The sequence below is a fragment of the Acomys russatus genome, chromosome 21, assembly GCF_903995435.1.
Source record: "Acomys russatus chromosome 21, mAcoRus1.1, whole genome shotgun sequence".
Lineage (NCBI taxonomy): Eukaryota > Metazoa > Chordata > Mammalia > Rodentia > Muridae > Acomys > Acomys russatus.
In genome coordinates, this window is record NC_067157.1 from 10,640,381 (window position 1) to 10,657,724 (window position 17,344).

The following is a 17,344-nucleotide window of genomic DNA, read 5'->3' on the forward strand; positions in this document are numbered from 1 at the left end:
GAGACAAACCCTTAGGAGTCCTTGAACAGGCAAAAACAAAAGGTGTGGGGGAATCACTCTGAAAGGGAACAGAGTATCAAAGACAGAACGTTTGAGGACATCCAGAGGGACAAAGGAAGCCAGACTCTTAAAAAACGTCAAGCCTCAGCTCAAATGTCCCCTTTCCGCTTTCTGATCTTCCTCTATAGATAGGGTCAAGGCTTGAATCAAACTGAACCCCTTTGCTGAGGCCCCAACCACTTTGAATTCAGTCTGTGCTCACAGCCCTTGACCCAGCATCTACTGTAAGCCCTTTGGCAAGAGTTTCCAATGCTGAACACAGCATCATGGGAGTCGCATGGGCAGCGTGAGAAGGAAGTGGCGCTTTTAGAGTAACTAGCCAAGCCATTACATAGGAAGTGCATTTCAGAGACAGAAAACAGAGCTGTGTTTATCCCAGAAGATACCCCACCATCCTGTGGGAAGACTGGGGACAAGGCACTTAGAGGAAGTGGGGGGAGGAAAGCTCTGGAAGAATGAGGGGAGGACGTTATAGAGCCAAGGGGAGAGTAGGGTGATAAACGCAGGAGTTGGGGTGGGGGCGCAGATGCCATCAAGGAAAATAAAACAAAGCAGAAAAAAACAAAAACAAAAACAAAAAACAAAAAAACCCGACTCTGGCAACACAGACAGCCTTGCTTTGGAGGATGCCGGTTGCGCTTGGAAGCAGGAGTGTTCGGTGTAAGGATTTGGCAAGCGCATACATGCAATTCCTAATCTTTTCACTCTTAAGTACTACATAAATGATGGGTTCCCAAAGGAAGGTGAGAAGCCGAGGCTGTAACAACCAGAGGTTAAACCGACCTCCTCAATGAAGTGTGAAGCGCTGGGAGTTAAAGAGGCAAGGAAGAGCCTAGCCAGAGAGGTGAGCAAACCCAGCTTTGGTCCTGGAGGATCCAATTACTTCCTACTAAGTGGTGCTGGAGGCTTTACTTCTCACCCTGTGCCAGTCCCAACCCTTGGGTAGGGACTGGATGGATGTAGCTGCAAGGCAGATTTTCTCCATCACCTGGACCTGATGGATGAGCCATTCATAGAGTCTACCCACCCGGCTTCGTCTAGGCCTGGGTAGGGAAAACGGAATGGGAGCCATGCCTCCTTTGCTTTCAGCGCCCCCTCCCTCGGTAAAATGGGTACAGTTGCTGCGTGCTCTATTCCTACAAGGATGCCTGCCACAGTGGGCGCTCAGCAAACGTTGGTTGAGTGTCGATGAACCCTGTTCAATTCCACTTTGTTCTACGGAGCCATTGAATAAGAAAGTTCCAGGGAGAGCAACGTTAGAAAGAAGGGGAAGAGACTGGAGGTCCCAGTGGGGTGGTCCACCGGCCTGAGCAGAAGGCTCCCCAGCGCCATCTGCATGCAGACTCAACTCCAAAGGTCCAGGTCTGCAATTGACAACTGACCTTCCTGCGGGGAAGCCCGCGCTGGCCACAGCAGCTCGGCTCTGGAGGCTTGCTCCCGCCACCCGGGGGCAGCGCTCGGCGCTCGCTGCGCACGTAGGTCACCTGCCTCCTTCTGGCTCCGCGTGGAGGGCTGGACGCCGGCCGCCCGTGCAGCCGAGGTGGCCCCGGGGGATCCCGGCGGCCCGGGAGTCCCGAACCCGCTTGGCGCAACTCCATGCAAAGCCGCAGGCCCAACAGCAGCGCAGCGCCTAGCAGCCACCGGGACAGGGCTCTGCAGCCACACCCTGGAGGCCTGGCGGTGGCCATGGCGGGGACCCCAGCCTCTGGCTGCGCTCAGGGTCCCACCCTCAGCTCCCGGCCGCCTCCAGAGAAGCGTCCCCAAGGCCGGGGGCTGCCAACTGCGGCAACTCCCCAGAGAGCCGGGGCTCGTCCCGCCTTCTTCCCTGGGACCGAGGAGGCCCGGGAGTAACCTTATCCTGCCCAGCCGCCAAGGGAAGAGCGAGGGCGGTGGGCTAGGAATGCACCCAGGCTGCCGCCGCCCTAGGTCGGCGTCACTAGGTATGTCTGGCCTACAAAGCTTGGCTCAGGGGACAGCCACAGAGCCAGCAAGAGCACATTGCTCCTGGGGGCCTGGGTTCTGACTTCACATGTCGGTGTTAGTATTAGACACAGGGAGAAAGAAGAAAAGGTGAGCTGCCAGGTTTTGCACCAAAGGAAAAGTTCTGTCAAGCAGTTTGTGCCATTAAGCATGATATAAAAATAAATCATACTTATGCTCGGGTTTACAACTTCTTTCCCTCAAGGAAGGAGGGAGAGAGACTAGCATTCCATGCAGAAGAATCAAATTAGAGTTATTCAGCTTCTAAATTCTGCCCGAAGCCAACCCTGTGCTTTCTCTCGGTGTTATGAAATGTGTGGGGGTGAAGGGAAGGGAAACAGCCAGCTAAGACATCTAACAGCAGGGAGAGGGAGGGAACAGAAGTTGCCATGGCATGATGTAAATCAAATTAATTTAGCTCCAAACACACACCTCCCGCTGCCTTGCAGAAATGCAGAGGGACACATTTATCTCCGGGCAAAATGCTCCCCAGCTGGTATTGTCATCATCACCTTGACCTTAATTAATAAAACCTAAATGCTCACAGCCAGAAGCCTGGGTTTGGTGTTCTACTTTCAAGTGTTAGAATCTTTTCCCTCCACCTGTTTGGGGTGATTTTGATTTCTAGATTTATGTTCGGGTTCTTTTGGTTTCTTTGAGTTTTGTTGTTGTTGTTTGTTTGTTTGTTTGTTTGTTTTCTCGAGATAGGGTTTCTCTGTGTAATAGCCCTGGTTGTCCTGGAACTCTCTTTGTAGACCAGGCTGGCCTCCAGTTCACAGAGATCTGCCAGCCTCTGCCTCCCGAGTGCTGGGATTGAAGGCGTGCGCCACCACACCCAACTAGGATTCTTTGTTGTTTAAACTATGACCATGTACCTCCCCAACACACACACACAGACAGACAGAGAGAGACAGAGAGAGAGACACAGAGAGAGAGACAGAGAGAGAGAGAGAGAGAGATTATTTTCCATGCTTCTTTGCAGGCTGTCTCTGCTGACCATTCTGTCTGCCTGGCCTACAGCATGGACAACAGAGACCCAGGATGAAGTCTGCCGCTGCCTCCCCCACCACCACCACCACCACCATTTGAAGGTCGGGAGTTTTCCACAGGGAGCTCTGCCCTTTTTGGCTGATGACCCAATTTATTCCTTGTCACAGAGCACATAACCTGTTTTCCAATAGCCACAAAGCTGCTCAGCCTAATCTAATCTAGTGCTTTCTCTGGCCACCACCTGTCCTCAGGCTCCTCAAGGTTCTATTATGCTTGAAAATATACACATGTGATTGGGATAGATAGATAGATAGATTGATTGATGATAGGTAGACAGACAGACAGACAGACAGATATCTACTTACCCATGTCAAGGGAAATTGCAGATGAAGCCTGTATTAATACAGGAATACAAACAAATAACTTTTATTCATACAAACCATAAGAGACAGCTCCATAGTCTGTAATTATTCACTTGAACTATGTCTGAATCACAGCCTTCCTACTAAGTGATATGAGACACTAAACAAAGTACTTACCTTTCCTGAGCTTCCGTTTCCTTGTGGAGAGATAGGCCAATGTTAGGGTTCCAGATATTGCGTAACTACTATGTATTTAGTGTCTAAGTAACAACTGGTCCTCAGAAGCTAATTTTTTAAATTATTTGCCAATAAAGAAATTCTGGGTATTGTCACAAAAGAAGAGGCAAATACAAAAGATAGGCAAATGGGGGGCGGGGAGGCAAAGTGATCTATAAACATCTTACCATTGACTTGGGACTTATAATTATCTTCTCTTGACTTAGGAATTCCCAACTAATATAATAAAAATAGGTTTTATGTAAGTACGAAAACTTCATTATGAAACCCATTGATATGCATTATGGTTGGTTTTAATGTCAACTTGCCACATGGAATGGCCTGCCCAGACCGTTGGCTCCCTGGGGAGCAGCCAAGATTCAGTGAGGGTATTCCAGAGTGGGTTAATTCTCTTTTCTCCCTTTGATGCTCCTGGGCTGAGGGACTGATCTCTCCACCATAGCAGAACCAGCAGTTCCAACCTTTCATCGTGGCATCGGGACCAGCGCTCTCCAAGAATTGTGCAGGCTTCCCGCGCCAGCCTGGGACGACTGAGGCACACTGCCTCAAGGACCGAGTACCGGGTTCTCAGTGTCTCATATGTGATTTGGCTATCGTCATTTTAAAGCTCACTCCCTTGATAACATATTCATCCACTTGCTTCTTTTCCTCTAGAGACCCCGAGTAAAACCCCAACAGTTTCAAGAACATGTAAGGCTCAGGAACCCAGGCCTGGGGCTGCAGCTCAGTGGAAGAGCACATGCGCAAGGTCCTGAGGCCCATTCTCAGACTCAAGATTCTGCAAATGCTTGAGCGGGACCCCTGGCCCAAATCTGCCTATCATAATGTTCTACTTGTAGGTTTCTAGGGCCCTCTGGTGCCTCACATTTGACCACGTCCCCTGGATGGGGAGACCTGGTGGCACTCAGAGGAAGGATAGCAGGTTACCAAGAAGAGACTTGATACCCTATGAGCATATACAGGGGGAGGAAATCACCCTCAGGAACAGGCATAGGGGAGGGGAATAAGGGGAAAATGGGAGGGAGGGAAGAATGGGAGGATACAAGGGATGGGATAACCATTGAGATGTAACAAGAATAAATTAATAAATTAATAAAAATTTTAAAAAAGATTGTGTAAATGCACACTAGTAAGTTACATACTTACACAACATTATTTAAAACAACATGGACAGTGTTTGATAATCCCTCAGTGTCTAATGTGGACTTTGCTAGAAGTTGCTAAGCTTTGTTTTGCTTCTGTGCACTTAACACAGTGCACGAAGTTTAAAAAAAAAAAAAAAGCAATCTTCTGAAGAACATGGTACCACTAATGCATGCCTTCTGCTTGTCTGTAGAGTCTCTCTACAAAAAGGAATCATGGGACTTCATAGATTATGAAAATGGGGGTATGTAATAAGATGGTGGACTGGGAGGAGAGCACAGCACAGACATGGATACATTCAGAACAGTGTAACCCTTGAAAGGAATGAGCAAGATGATGTCATATTTCCCTGTATTTCATTTTATGCTTCTTTAATAAAATGTTTCCACTATGGGGGGAGGAGGTGAACCTTCCAAATTATATGCAATGTTTAAATACCCTTTTCCTTTATATTTTGCACCCATGTCTAGGTGTTTATGACTAATCAAAAGGCCTATTGATATGTATGGAATGTCACTAATTTTTAGGCAGAGGTCTCCCACTTTTAACTTCCACACAATGTTTCCCTGTGTTGTGGATGAGAATGAATGCTGAGGTGGTCTGAGGGTAAGCTGGAGAGGCGAATCCAACGGACCGCTATCAGAGCCGACGAGCAGGCTCTCATTCGTGACCTTCTCTTTTCCTCAGGTTGGCTTTGTCAAGGTTGTTCCTGGATATGTCTCAAGTATGCAGATTATCATTAGCCATTGTATCATAGGTTTGTTAATTAAATATGGGCGTCAGCAAAACACAATAGAGACCTTTATCAGATCACAGATGGCATTCCCTAGGAAGTTTTAGCCAATAAAATTAATAAGAGTTTTTATTGCCAATCTCCTAAACTATGTATGAATATATATATATTCACAGAAAGAGAGAGAGAGAGAGAGAGAGAGAGAGAGAGAGTGAGTGAGTGATTGATTTCCACCCAGAGGTCACTTTACCTTACAAAGAGACACTAGGCAGTGTCTCAGGAAGTTTTTTATTATTACGGCTCCTCATAGGGAGAGGGGAAGATGAAACTAGTGTCTAATAGGGAAGGAGCCAGGATGCTACTGAACACACTCCAATGGAAAAGACAGCCTTCCATAGTAAAGAATGGCCCAGCACAAGCTGTCAGGAGGTCTGACTATGAGAAAGCATGTGTCATGATAGACTCTGATACTGAAATCCTAAATTACTGACATGCCAAGGAGAAAAGAGGCCAACAGAAATTATTCCTGCCTTTGCAGAGTGGTCACGCCTGCTCTGTTGTGTAAAGCACCCAGCCTGAACCAAAGCAATCACATTTTCAAGGGGAATAAAGCCGAGTGTTGGCATCAGCATCTTCCTTCAACGCTATCATCTTTTCTCCACATGCACACTGTGCAAAATATATACAAACCAAACCAAAGAAGATGTAAACAGTCATTTTTTTTTTTTTACAGAGAGGTAAGTATCCTGTCAAACTGTTCCCTGTTTACCAAAGGGGAACCAAATGCATCTTCCTCTGATCTGCTTTTGGAACATAATATTTATATTATTATATACCCAAATTATTATATATGCCCAAAGAAGATAAAATCACCACCTTGTATATGATATTTGCTTTAAAATATAATCCTATGGAGAGAGGTGAGGTATGAGTGGGTGTAGGGAACTGCAGCTGTACTGGTACTAAGCATTACTTGTTTTTGTCTGCAGTTGAAACATTGTTTTTCTCTGCAGTTGAAACATTGTGCTCCACTGGTTGCCTTCATTTCCCTTGTTTTGAGTCCACAGTGCTGTTCCATTTCTGGTTCCTCCCCTATATAAGCAGCTCTGTTACTCCCAATAGGAGGCATTCTCTTAGCACAAATGACCCGCTGTCTTGAGTGTTCTTCAATCCGCAGTCCCTCGCTTGGTAATTCGGAGTACTTGCAACACGGGCATTATAAGTAGGGATATAAACAAAACAAAAATGGCTGCCAGTTGATCATTGTAGCTCAGTAATGGATTTACAGTTCTTCATCTCTGAGTATGCTTTAAATAAGGCACAATAAAAATGTTTTAAATTGTAAGCTGTTAACCACAGCTTTAAAATAACAACATTGACAGTTCATAGTAGTTTATAAGATGTTGTTAGAGGATGTGGATGGTGCTTTTGTCAATAGAGTAAAGAGGATTGACATGTCTGTAATCGCATGTAATTCCTATACTGGAAGAGCAAGAGTGTCTAAATTCTCCAGTCCAGGTACCCTTTACTGACAGAAGATCTACTCCAAAGGTCTTCCATGAATGCCTGAAACTGTATAAACCTGGACTCTGTACAAGCACTGTTATAGCACAGCAGTCAGTCTGATAACTAAGACATCTGGCCAATGAGCAGCAGATTCAGCACGGGAGTACCAAAGTGATGACTGACTTACCATGCCACCAAAACAGTGTGCCGTGAAAACGTATGAACTGTTTACCTGTGGAATTTTCTACTTAATAGTTCCCCATCTAAGCTATCTTCAGGGAACTGAAACTGTAGAAATCAGGAGTCCTGTAAAAAAGGAATAGCGTGTTTATCTGGCAACACCGCTTAACACAATGCATTGCAATTCCATTCATCGGATTTTTCGTATCGGACATTAGGTCTCTACAGCTGATCATCCCAGATCTCTGTATTTTGTATCTTTTAACCTGCTTCTCCCCACTTCCTTTCCTCTCTTTTTCCATCAGTGGTAATCACTAGTTCACTATGCATATACTTAAATTCTGCTGTAATAAAAATTATGCAACATTTTTATGACTGCCTGTGGCTTATTTCACTTAGCATAATGCCCTCTGCTCCATCCATGTTATAGGGAATAACAGAATCTCCGCCTTTATTAAGGAAACATTATCCCACCATATAAATATATTACAATTTCTTTATACATGTTTGTTGGTGAACATTTATATTTATTGGCTATTGTCAATAATAGACAGTGAACACGGGAGTACAAATATCTTTACAGAATGATGCTTTTGTCTTCTTTACGTATAAGGGATTTCTGCCTAGTATGACATCCTCGTTTTAATTTCCAGAGAAGTTTTTACCTTATTTTTCATAATCAATGTACCAATCTATATTCTTACCAACAATAGACTCAGATTCCCCCACCATTGCCACCATCCCCCACAGATGTTATCACTTCTCATTTTTATAACAACATCTTTGTGGATCTCATACTGTTTTCTGTTTTACCTCCTTTGATCATGAGTGGTTGCAGTATCATTTTGATGACTAGAAGTACCATGGTTTACCCATGCTTCCACTGTTGGACCTCATTTTCAAGTTTCTATGTTTCAAAATAACATGATGGCAAGCATCTTCGCAGCTAAATATGAAGAGTCAGATATAGAGTGTGAGAAAAAGAAGTCAAGAAGGAATCCAAAGCATGTCTTGAGTAACTATAAGAATGACGTCATCAAGGCCGGGCACGGTGGCGCACGCCTTTAATCCCAGCATTCGGGAGGCAGAGGCAAGGAGAACACTGTGAGTTCGAGGCCAGCCTGGTCTACAAAGTGAGATCAGGACAGCCAAGGCTACAGAGAAATCTTGTCTCGAAAACAACCAAAACAAACAAAGAAAGAAAAAAACAAGAATTTAAGCCATCATTGACTGAGAGGAGAAAGACTCTTGGTGGGGAACACTGAGAGTTTGATTTTCATCATAATGCTAACCTCGGAAAGCCTATCTGAGTGAGGAAGCAGGGTAGGTATGCAGCTGGATTTGAAATTAAAATTCCTACAAGTGGCAAGGGCTTGAAAGATAACTAGACCATTAGCACAGAGGGGAGGGGGAGGAGATAAGAAGATTTTGAGAATTTAGCTCCAGTATTCATCAACGTAAAGTCAGAAATACAAGCAGAGCTCAATAAAGGCACTGAGGTAGATACACAGTGTGATAGGAGAACGTGGAGCACAGGAAACTAAGTGTGTTAGTTGCCTTCTGCTGCTGTGATAAGACACTGCGGCTGAGGCAGCTTATAGAACAAAGAGTCTGTCTTACGGCTTCAGAGGGTTAAAGTCTGAGCTTTGTGGTGGGGAGCACAGGTTGGGCAGCAGCCAAGAGCTTACACATCTTGATCCATAAAAGCAAGGCAGAGACAGATAACCGGGGGGTCGGCTTGGACTTTTGAAACCTCAAAGCCTGCCCTCAGTGACGCAAAGTGAAAAATGTACTTCTAGAAGGAAGAAGCTGGGGAGGGGAGTGAGGAGGGGGAGGGGAGGGGGCTATTAGGATATAGACCAGTAGTGTTCAGCCTGTGGATTGTGACTCTCCCACAGAGGAAGCATACAGATACCCCACATATCCAGATACTTACGTTATGATTCATAACAGTCAAAGGTTACAGTTAGGAAGTAGCAACAAAATAATTTATGGTTGAGGGTCACCGTGGCAACAAGAAGATCTGTATTAAAGGGTCGCAGGTTTCAGAAGGTTGAGAACCACTGAGCTCGAGGACTTTGTGTGTTTTAGTAAGGGCTGTGACCCCAACACCTAGAACAATAGCTTGGTGACTTGATAAAAAATTGGTGAACCAAAGAGCAAGGACAGCATCAAGCCTGTGGACACTTATAATCATTTTGTCACTTTTGATTCTAAGAGTAGAGTTCTGTAGCGTGCTAATTTGGGGAAAGCTTGCCTTTTGATGAGACATGTTGCTATTAGTTTCTAAGCATGCCATAGAATGGCTGTACTGATCTTGCTTAAAGATCATAAACTATTTCTGTTATGATTGGGAAACCTTGAAGGGTAGTCTTGACCCCAGCCTCTAAGAGAAAAATGACCTCACCAAAGTTTTTGCTTAGTTTCCTACTTTTTCCGTACTTCACTTAAACTCCCTCCAAACGCCTTCTCCAAACCACATCCCAGACGGGATTTGTGTTCACTGGCTTATCAGTTTTTTTCCCCCTTGCTACATCTCCCAGAGTCGAAGCTACATATTAAGAAACTAGCTTAACATAAGCCATGCATGTATCACCAGTATTCCCCCCCTCCCCCACCCCACCCCCATTCAGGCCCAAAGCCAGAAAGTTGAAAGCTCTCAAAGACCAAAACTAAAGCTGTAAAAGAATGGTAGTCCCTGGGCCTGCGTGAGAGCCGAGAGCTTACATCTCTTGATCCATAAAAGCAAGGCAGAGACAGATAATCGGGGGTCTGCCTAATATCTTACTACATGCTAGACTTTGGCCTACGAGAGCTGGCTATGGGCTGGCCTTAGGAAAACACCTGGGTGGTGTGTCTGAGCATCTCGGTCTGCGTGTCAGTGAGAGCGGGAACCTGCTTTTTCTCTTTTGCAGCCTCTCCCACCTTGTTCTCAGAGTGTTGCTGTTGATCTAACGCCTGTAGACTTGCTGGATCCTTCATCATCTGAGACTTGAGATCCTTCATCTCAAACTTAGGGCTTGAGATTTTATCCCACAGTGCCTTCCACGGGTCCCAAACCCACGTCAGGACTGTGGATGAACAGCTGTCATGTGGAGTGGTCAGATGCAAGACAACGCATTCTTCCAGCAGGACCATATTGCTCATCTAGCTCAACCACATAAGAATCACAGCAGAATCTGGACTGCCTACTCGCAGACTGCACTGCTAGCTGCCTGATATCGCTTGCACTGCAGGGCCTGGAGACGAGCCAGAGATGCTGTCACAGGAGTCACTGGGAGGAAAATGGACAAAGACCAGAGAAACAGTTGTGGAAGTAACAGCGTTGGGTGGAAACTGCAGTGATCTGGCTCTGAAGCCAGCCGTACGTCCTGGGTTTCCAACAGGAAGTTTTACTGATAAAAGATGCAACACACACACACACACACACACACACACACACACACACACACACACAGAATTTCTAGACATGTTCTAGAAACAAATCTCAAGTATTCTTAGAAAAAATTTACTTATATAAATTAGCCCCCACAATGAGACATTTTTAGATTTTACTAAAAGGAACTCAGGTTAAGAATGATCAAAACATGCCCTTTTTCATAGGGCCACCTAGGGAACATCTCTGTCCTGCACCCTCCATGAATCTTATCGTTATGACACACACCAGAACTAATCTCCCAGCTATAGATCACTTTGAAAAAAAATTCCTGATTTAAACTTTCCCAAACTCAAGGGCTTACAAGACCTTTCAAGGGCAGAAAAGATCACCAGGGAGCTGACAGGATAATGCAAAGCACGGCATACCCAAAGGCAAAAATCTCAGAGCTCTGTCACTTCAGCTCAGCTGGTGAATATATTAAAAACCCCGAGGTCAAAAGCCGGTTGGGTTTCTCCTCACAATGAGGCAATAGCCCTAGGGAAAACACAAGAGCTGAATTATTTTCAGATCGGAAAGCACAGACTCGCAAACCTAAGTGTGCTTAAGAATCATACTGGGGCATTCATTGCTCAACTGCGCCCTTGAAAGCCCACCTCAGGAGAGTTCCCATCGGAGGCAAGTCCCCACAGTGATTCTTTTAAACAACCTTCAGGTGGCCCATGGTCAAATCTATAGATGCCTTCGCACTCTGTTCCCCACTGCGGTGGCGGAAGACGTGGGAGAAGTGGTTTTCACAAGGTACCTTCGTATCCGTGGGGCACAGGTTCTCCACCAGTCCCCTGCGTACCAACACTAACCAAATTTCCAGCGTTGACAAGGCATCTTCAGAGCTCCCAGGGCAGCCTTGTCTTCTCCCATCACTTTCCACAGGGAGGTGAAGAGACTGCCAAAAGAGAAAGCTCTTCTTGCTCCCTTCCCTCCCTCTACCCCTTCCACTTTTTTTTTTTCCTTCCCCAGTTTGTTCTCAGAATTCTTTAGTGCTGTGTCTCTGACACTGGCACAGGAAATCTGCTCAGAAGTTGCCTTCCTCTAGCTGCCTGGGCGCCCTCATCTGGAAAATTGGGATAATAAAATAATAATAGCAAAATAATAAAAAAAAAACTGCTTGATGGGATTGTTGTAATGATTCCCTGGGTTCATATATTTACTAGACAGCTGCTTTTAAACACCCAAGCCACCAAGGCTGCATGAGTTCATAGGCTTAAAGAGCTTGCAGGAACGTGCCTGGCCCACCGTGTTACTGGTGTACAATTTGTTACTGCCATTTTTCTCTGTGAATCAGAAGGTGAATGGAAGATGCTTGCTTCCATTTTGTGTTTTGCGTTAATTAATGTTCTCCTTCCCTTGCCTTCAGTTGAATGGTCTGTGCTTCAGGCTTCCTGTGTCTCAAACGGCCTGAAATAACTGAAGAGAGTGTCACACACACACACCTCCACCTGGAGCCTGTGGTCTTTCTCCTCAGTACCTTGGAGAGATGGCGGCCTCCGAAGTTCCAGTTATTTCTGAGACAGTGCATTGATCCGACTTAATGACCTGATCTTTCCTCGCTCTTTGATGTGCACTGTGGTAACAGGGTTCTCCTTTTATTTCTGTGCCTCCGGCTGTTGTGTGCCACGCAGCCACAGCACTTTTCTCTCCTCCGTCCTCCGCCTCCTGCTCCCGTGCTCACATCACACTTTGTTCCTTTTTGAAATTCACGCTCCAGCTTCCACTTCCGGCCTCCTGGCCTCTGTGTCCCTTTCACCTGCCCCCAAGAACAGCCTTGGCCAAGATCACTCCAGCAGAGCTTATGCCTTCACTATCAGAGGCAAACTCACTTGCCAGCGCACATCCTCCAATCCTCTCCCTCTGGAATTTTCCAAATCTTAAGACTGCTGAGAACAGCTTCCACCTAAGGGAGCAGGAGGCCTGGAGCTCCCCTTCCTCATGTCCCCTCCTTCACCTTCCCCAACAGACTGAGCCAGTTGCTCAGAAAAGGAGGCAAATGCCTTCTAAAGGAATGCTGCTGTTGCTAGGAGAGAGGGGAGATCACTCTCTGTCACAAAGGAAAGCCAGGAGAAAAAGCCACCCAGGGATGGACAACAAAGAGAAAGTCAAGGTGTGTGTGTGTGTGTGTGTGTGTGTGTGTGTGTGTGTGGTGTCTGTGAGTGTATGTGAATTAATGTGTGTGGTGTATTTATGTAGGCGTGTGAGTGAGGTGTGTGTGTGTGTGTGTGTGTGTGTGTGTGCTGCTTTAGCCATTAAGTCTATGTCACTGATATGTTCCTCATAGCCAGGGATGTTATTTAAGGTCTTCGTGGTTTTTAAATCCTGCCTTACTGTAGGAAAATGATATGTTTAAGAAATCAAGAGAACACTTCTCATCATTGCTAGGACCATGACCTCAACAGATACCAGGGCTGTGCTGATGGTTCACCAGCCCTGAGCCCACAGCAGATGCAGAACTGGTGCTGCTGCTGGGGATGGGGATGGGGACGGGGTATGGGGGTGGGGGTGGGGATGGGGATGAAGATGGGGATGGGGATGAAGATGGGGGTGGGGTGAGGATGGAGGTGGAGATGGGGATGGGGTATGGGGGTGGGGATGGGGATGAAGATGGGGATGGGGATGAACATGGGGATGAAGATGGGGATGGGGTAGGGATGGGGATGAAGATGGGGGTGGGGATGGGGTGGAGATGGGGATGAAGATGGGGGTGGGGATGGGGATAAGGGTGGAGATGGGGATGGAGGTGGAGATGGGGATGAAGATGGGAATGGGGTGGGGATGGGGATGGAGGTGGGGATGGGGATGAAGATGGGGATGGGGATGAAGATGGGGGTGGGAATGGGGATGAAGGTGGGGATGGGGATGAAGATGGGGATGGGGTGGGGATGGGGATGAAGATGGGGGTGGGGATGGGGTGGGATGGGGATGAAGATGGGGTGGGGATGGGGATAAGGGTGGAGATGGGGATGGGGGTGGGGATGGGGATGAAGGTGGGGATGAAGATGGGGATGGGGATGGGGTGGGGGTGGGGATGGGGATAAAGATGGGGATGGGGATAAAGATGGGGATAGGGGTGGGGATGGAGATGAAGATAGGGGTGGGGATGGGGATGAAGATGGGAGTGGGGGTGGGGATGGGGATGAAGATGGAGATGGGGATGAAGATAGGGATGGGGAAGGGGATGGGGGTGGAGATGAGGAATGGGGGATGGGGGAAGATGGGGGATGGGGAAGATGGGGGATGGGGGAAGATGGGGGATGGGGGATAATGGGGGATGATGGGGGTTGATGAGGGATGATGGGGGATGATGGGGGTGGGGATTCATGGGAGATAATCGGGGATGATGGGGGATGATGGGGGATGGAGGATGAGTCTAGATCTTCTGCCCCTTTCTGGGGGGAGGGGGGGAACCTAACGCTGTAAACAAAGATTTATCCTTAGAGGCCAAGAGTGAATGGGTTGCCTTTACTGTAGAACAACCTGCCATAAATTCATGAGGTTCAGTCATAAGGATTTAACAAGATAGTGTGCTCATTGCCCACCTGTCCAACCAAAAATTAGGTAATTGTGTGCCATAATTATTTCCGCATAAGTCCACTGAGGTTTTCAGCAAGCACAAAGAATGTACCAACAGCTTCACATCCACGGTGCAGCACATCCACAGGCTCTGCCCCCAAGCCCCTAGCTGTACTGATGACAATTTAAAGGCATCTCAGATGTGTGTTTTTAGAATATTAGATTGCTTGCTCACTAAGTTTGGTGGGCAATACCAGAAAGCCTGTGGAAGCCACACCAATTTCTTCCAGGATTCAATTTCAGCTGAAGTGAGAAGTTGGCAAGCATTGAGCATTGCACATGACCTCGGACGTCCTTCGTTTTGCCAATTCTAGACTAAAAGCAAAAAAAAAAAGGAATTGACTTCGCAAGGGCCCTCCAGCCCTAAGCTCGTTTTAGCAATTAAATATGAAAAGGAGATGCCTTAAGCGTTCATTGATAAGAAACAAAATCAAAACTAAATCCATAACCCATCTCAATGTGATCTCATTAAAGCAGAAATTCGATTTCACACAAAGGGCTTTTTCTTCTCCGCTGTCTGCTTTCATGAAATACAGCTATTTCCACATAGCCTGCTTCAAATCCTGTGTTACACAAAGGAAAGAAGTCCCATTCTCTTTCCGGCCTTAACAACCTCTGATACACTGATTGTGTCCGCAACTCATCACCGGTGTTACAAATTAAGCTTTTGTTGCTTCCAGGAGTAAAACTTATCTGGGCAGAGCAACAGAGCTATTTCTTTCCTTGAATAATAGAATAAGAAGACAGTAACAAATCATCATATTTTTTTTAATCTGCCCTTCTTAAGCAGTTCATGCTCCAAGAAAGCCTTTTTGGGGTTGCCCAACAAAGCCCACCCCCAAATGGGCCATATCTCCATTTTTTTTTTTTTTCTGCAGCTCTGAGACCTCTCTTACTGCATTCTCTGTGCGCAGACCAGAGCCAGTGCCATACCAAAGCCCTCATCATTAATGTTCTCAGGGGTCAAGTGTCGGTCAGCACCAAGCCTGTGTGACTACACTCAAGGCCATTGGAGGCCCAATAGTCAGAATGGAAAGAGGAAAACATAGCCTTGCACTGAGAAGACAGACTTCTCTGGCCAGCTTCACACTTTGGCCCCATGTGCTTTCTTTAGAAAATACTTGTTATGGAATTTTATGAACTGTTAAAAAAAAAAAAAGGAATTTTAAGTAGGGTTCTTACCTACCTCACAAGACTGTCAGGAAAAGTAAAATTAGATCATTGTGAAATTGCCCCCAAGTCTCCTAGGTAACACTCAAGAAAAGCTTTGTGGATAAATATGCCATGTAACCTTTAAATAGTTCTAATGACCCTATCTCAGCCGTGACCCCCATCATCTCAGCCATGACCCCCATCACCTCAGCCGTGACCCCCATCTTAGCCGTGACTCCATCTCAGCCGTGACACCATCTCAGCTGTGACCCCATCTCAGCTGTGACCTCCATCTCAGCTGTGACCCCATCTCAACCATGACCCCCATCACCTCAGCCGTGACCCCATCTCAGCCGTGACCTCATCTCAGCCGTGACTCCATCTCAACCATGACCCCATCTCAGCCGTGACCCATCTCAGCCATGACCCCATCTCAGCTGTGACCTCCATCTCAGCTGTGACCCCATCTCAACCATGACCCCCATCACCTCAGCCGTTACCCCATCTCAGCCGTGACCTCATCTCAGCCGTGACTCCATCTCAACCATGACCCCATCTCAGCCGTGACCCCATCTCAGCCGTGACCCCATCTCAGCCGTGACCCCATCTCAGCCGTGACCCCATCTCAGCCGTGACCCCATCTCAGCCATGACCCCATCTCAGCCATGACCCCATCTCAGCCGTGACCCCATCTCAGCCGTGACCCCATCTCAGCCATGACCCCATCTCAGCTGTGACCTCCATCATCTCAGCCATGACCCCATCTCAGCCGTGACCCCGTCTCAGCCGTGACCCCATCTCAGCCATGACCCCATCTCAGCCATGACTCCCATCACCTCAGCCATGACCTCCATCTCAGCTGTGACCCCATCTCAGCCGTGACCTCCATCTCAGGTGTGACCCCATCTCAGCTATGACCCCATCTCAGCCATGACCCCATCTCAGCCATGACCCCATCTCAGCCATGACCCCATCTCAGCCATGACCCCATCTCAGCCATGACCCCATCTCAGCTGTGACTCCCATCATCTCAGCCGTGACCCCATCTCAGCTGGACCCCATCTCAACCGTGACCCCATTGCAGCTGTTAAAAGTTCTTGGTTCTACTGACCAAGCAGCTGTTTCCGTGGTCTCTAAATAGCTCTTTAATATCTATCCACGACCCAAAAGACTTAAATACATGACTGACAACAAGGCAGAGAGGGGGGGGGGAGGGGAGAGGAGTCAGAACAGCAAATCTAGCAGCTATGCCTGAAAGGGAGGGAAATATTTCCCTGCCACCCCTTCATTCCTATTCTCAAAAAAATGGCCGCTTATCCCCTCCAAATATAAATAGCAAAGGCCTTACCCACCATTCATACCCCCTTGTCACATCTGCATGTATCACTACTTTCTACTCTGTCACTTAAGCCTTAGTCGGTGATGGTGTGGCCTTCCTTCAGCTAAACCTGTCTTCACATACCTCCACGTTCCAAGCACCATCACCCTTGGCAACAGATACCCCACACATGTGGGTTTCCCAAACATTTATGCCTTGTACCCTGAAGCCCTTCCCGCTCCCAATTTCACACGATCAAAACAGCCTCCATCCAAAACCTGCAACGCACTCGCAGGAAACTGTAAAATGACCAGTGTCTCTTTCCGAAGCTACACCTTCCAAAACAAGTTAAGAAGTCAGTCCACAGGGGTGCATTGCACTTCAGCTAAGCTGATTGAAAGAGTGGGACTTCAGGTGACACTTAAGGACAGTAAAGTCACCAACAGAAAGCATTCCAAGCTCAGCTGTCACTGAATTTGGGTGCTGCCTGGTCTACAGACAAGCTAGCTCAGCAGCTTGGTGCGAGGCTCTGAGAGCTAAGTCGGGAGGTGTGGTTGGCTCCTTCTCAGACATCTGGCATGGGTGGTACCCATTGCAGGAAACAGAAGCTGTGCTAGAGTCATTCAATCCAATGATAGCTCCTTGATGCCTCAGCCCCTGCTGGGAAAGCCCCTCCCTAC

General features: G+C 47.1%; 1 protein-coding gene across 1 annotated transcript in view; it reads right to left on the reverse strand.

Moving 5' to 3' along the window:
* Positions 1–1,976, reverse strand: part of Mettl24 (methyltransferase like 24) — a 109,438-nt gene extending 107,462 nt beyond the window's left edge. The window contains exon 1 of the mRNA XM_051164461.1: positions 1,443–1,976. Coding sequence (XP_051020418.1) covers positions 1,443–1,748 — 306 coding nt within the window. The 5' untranslated portion in view covers positions 1,749–1,976. The remainder of the gene's footprint in view (positions 1–1,442) is intronic.
* Between the last annotated feature and the right edge of the window lie 15,368 nt (positions 1,977–17,344).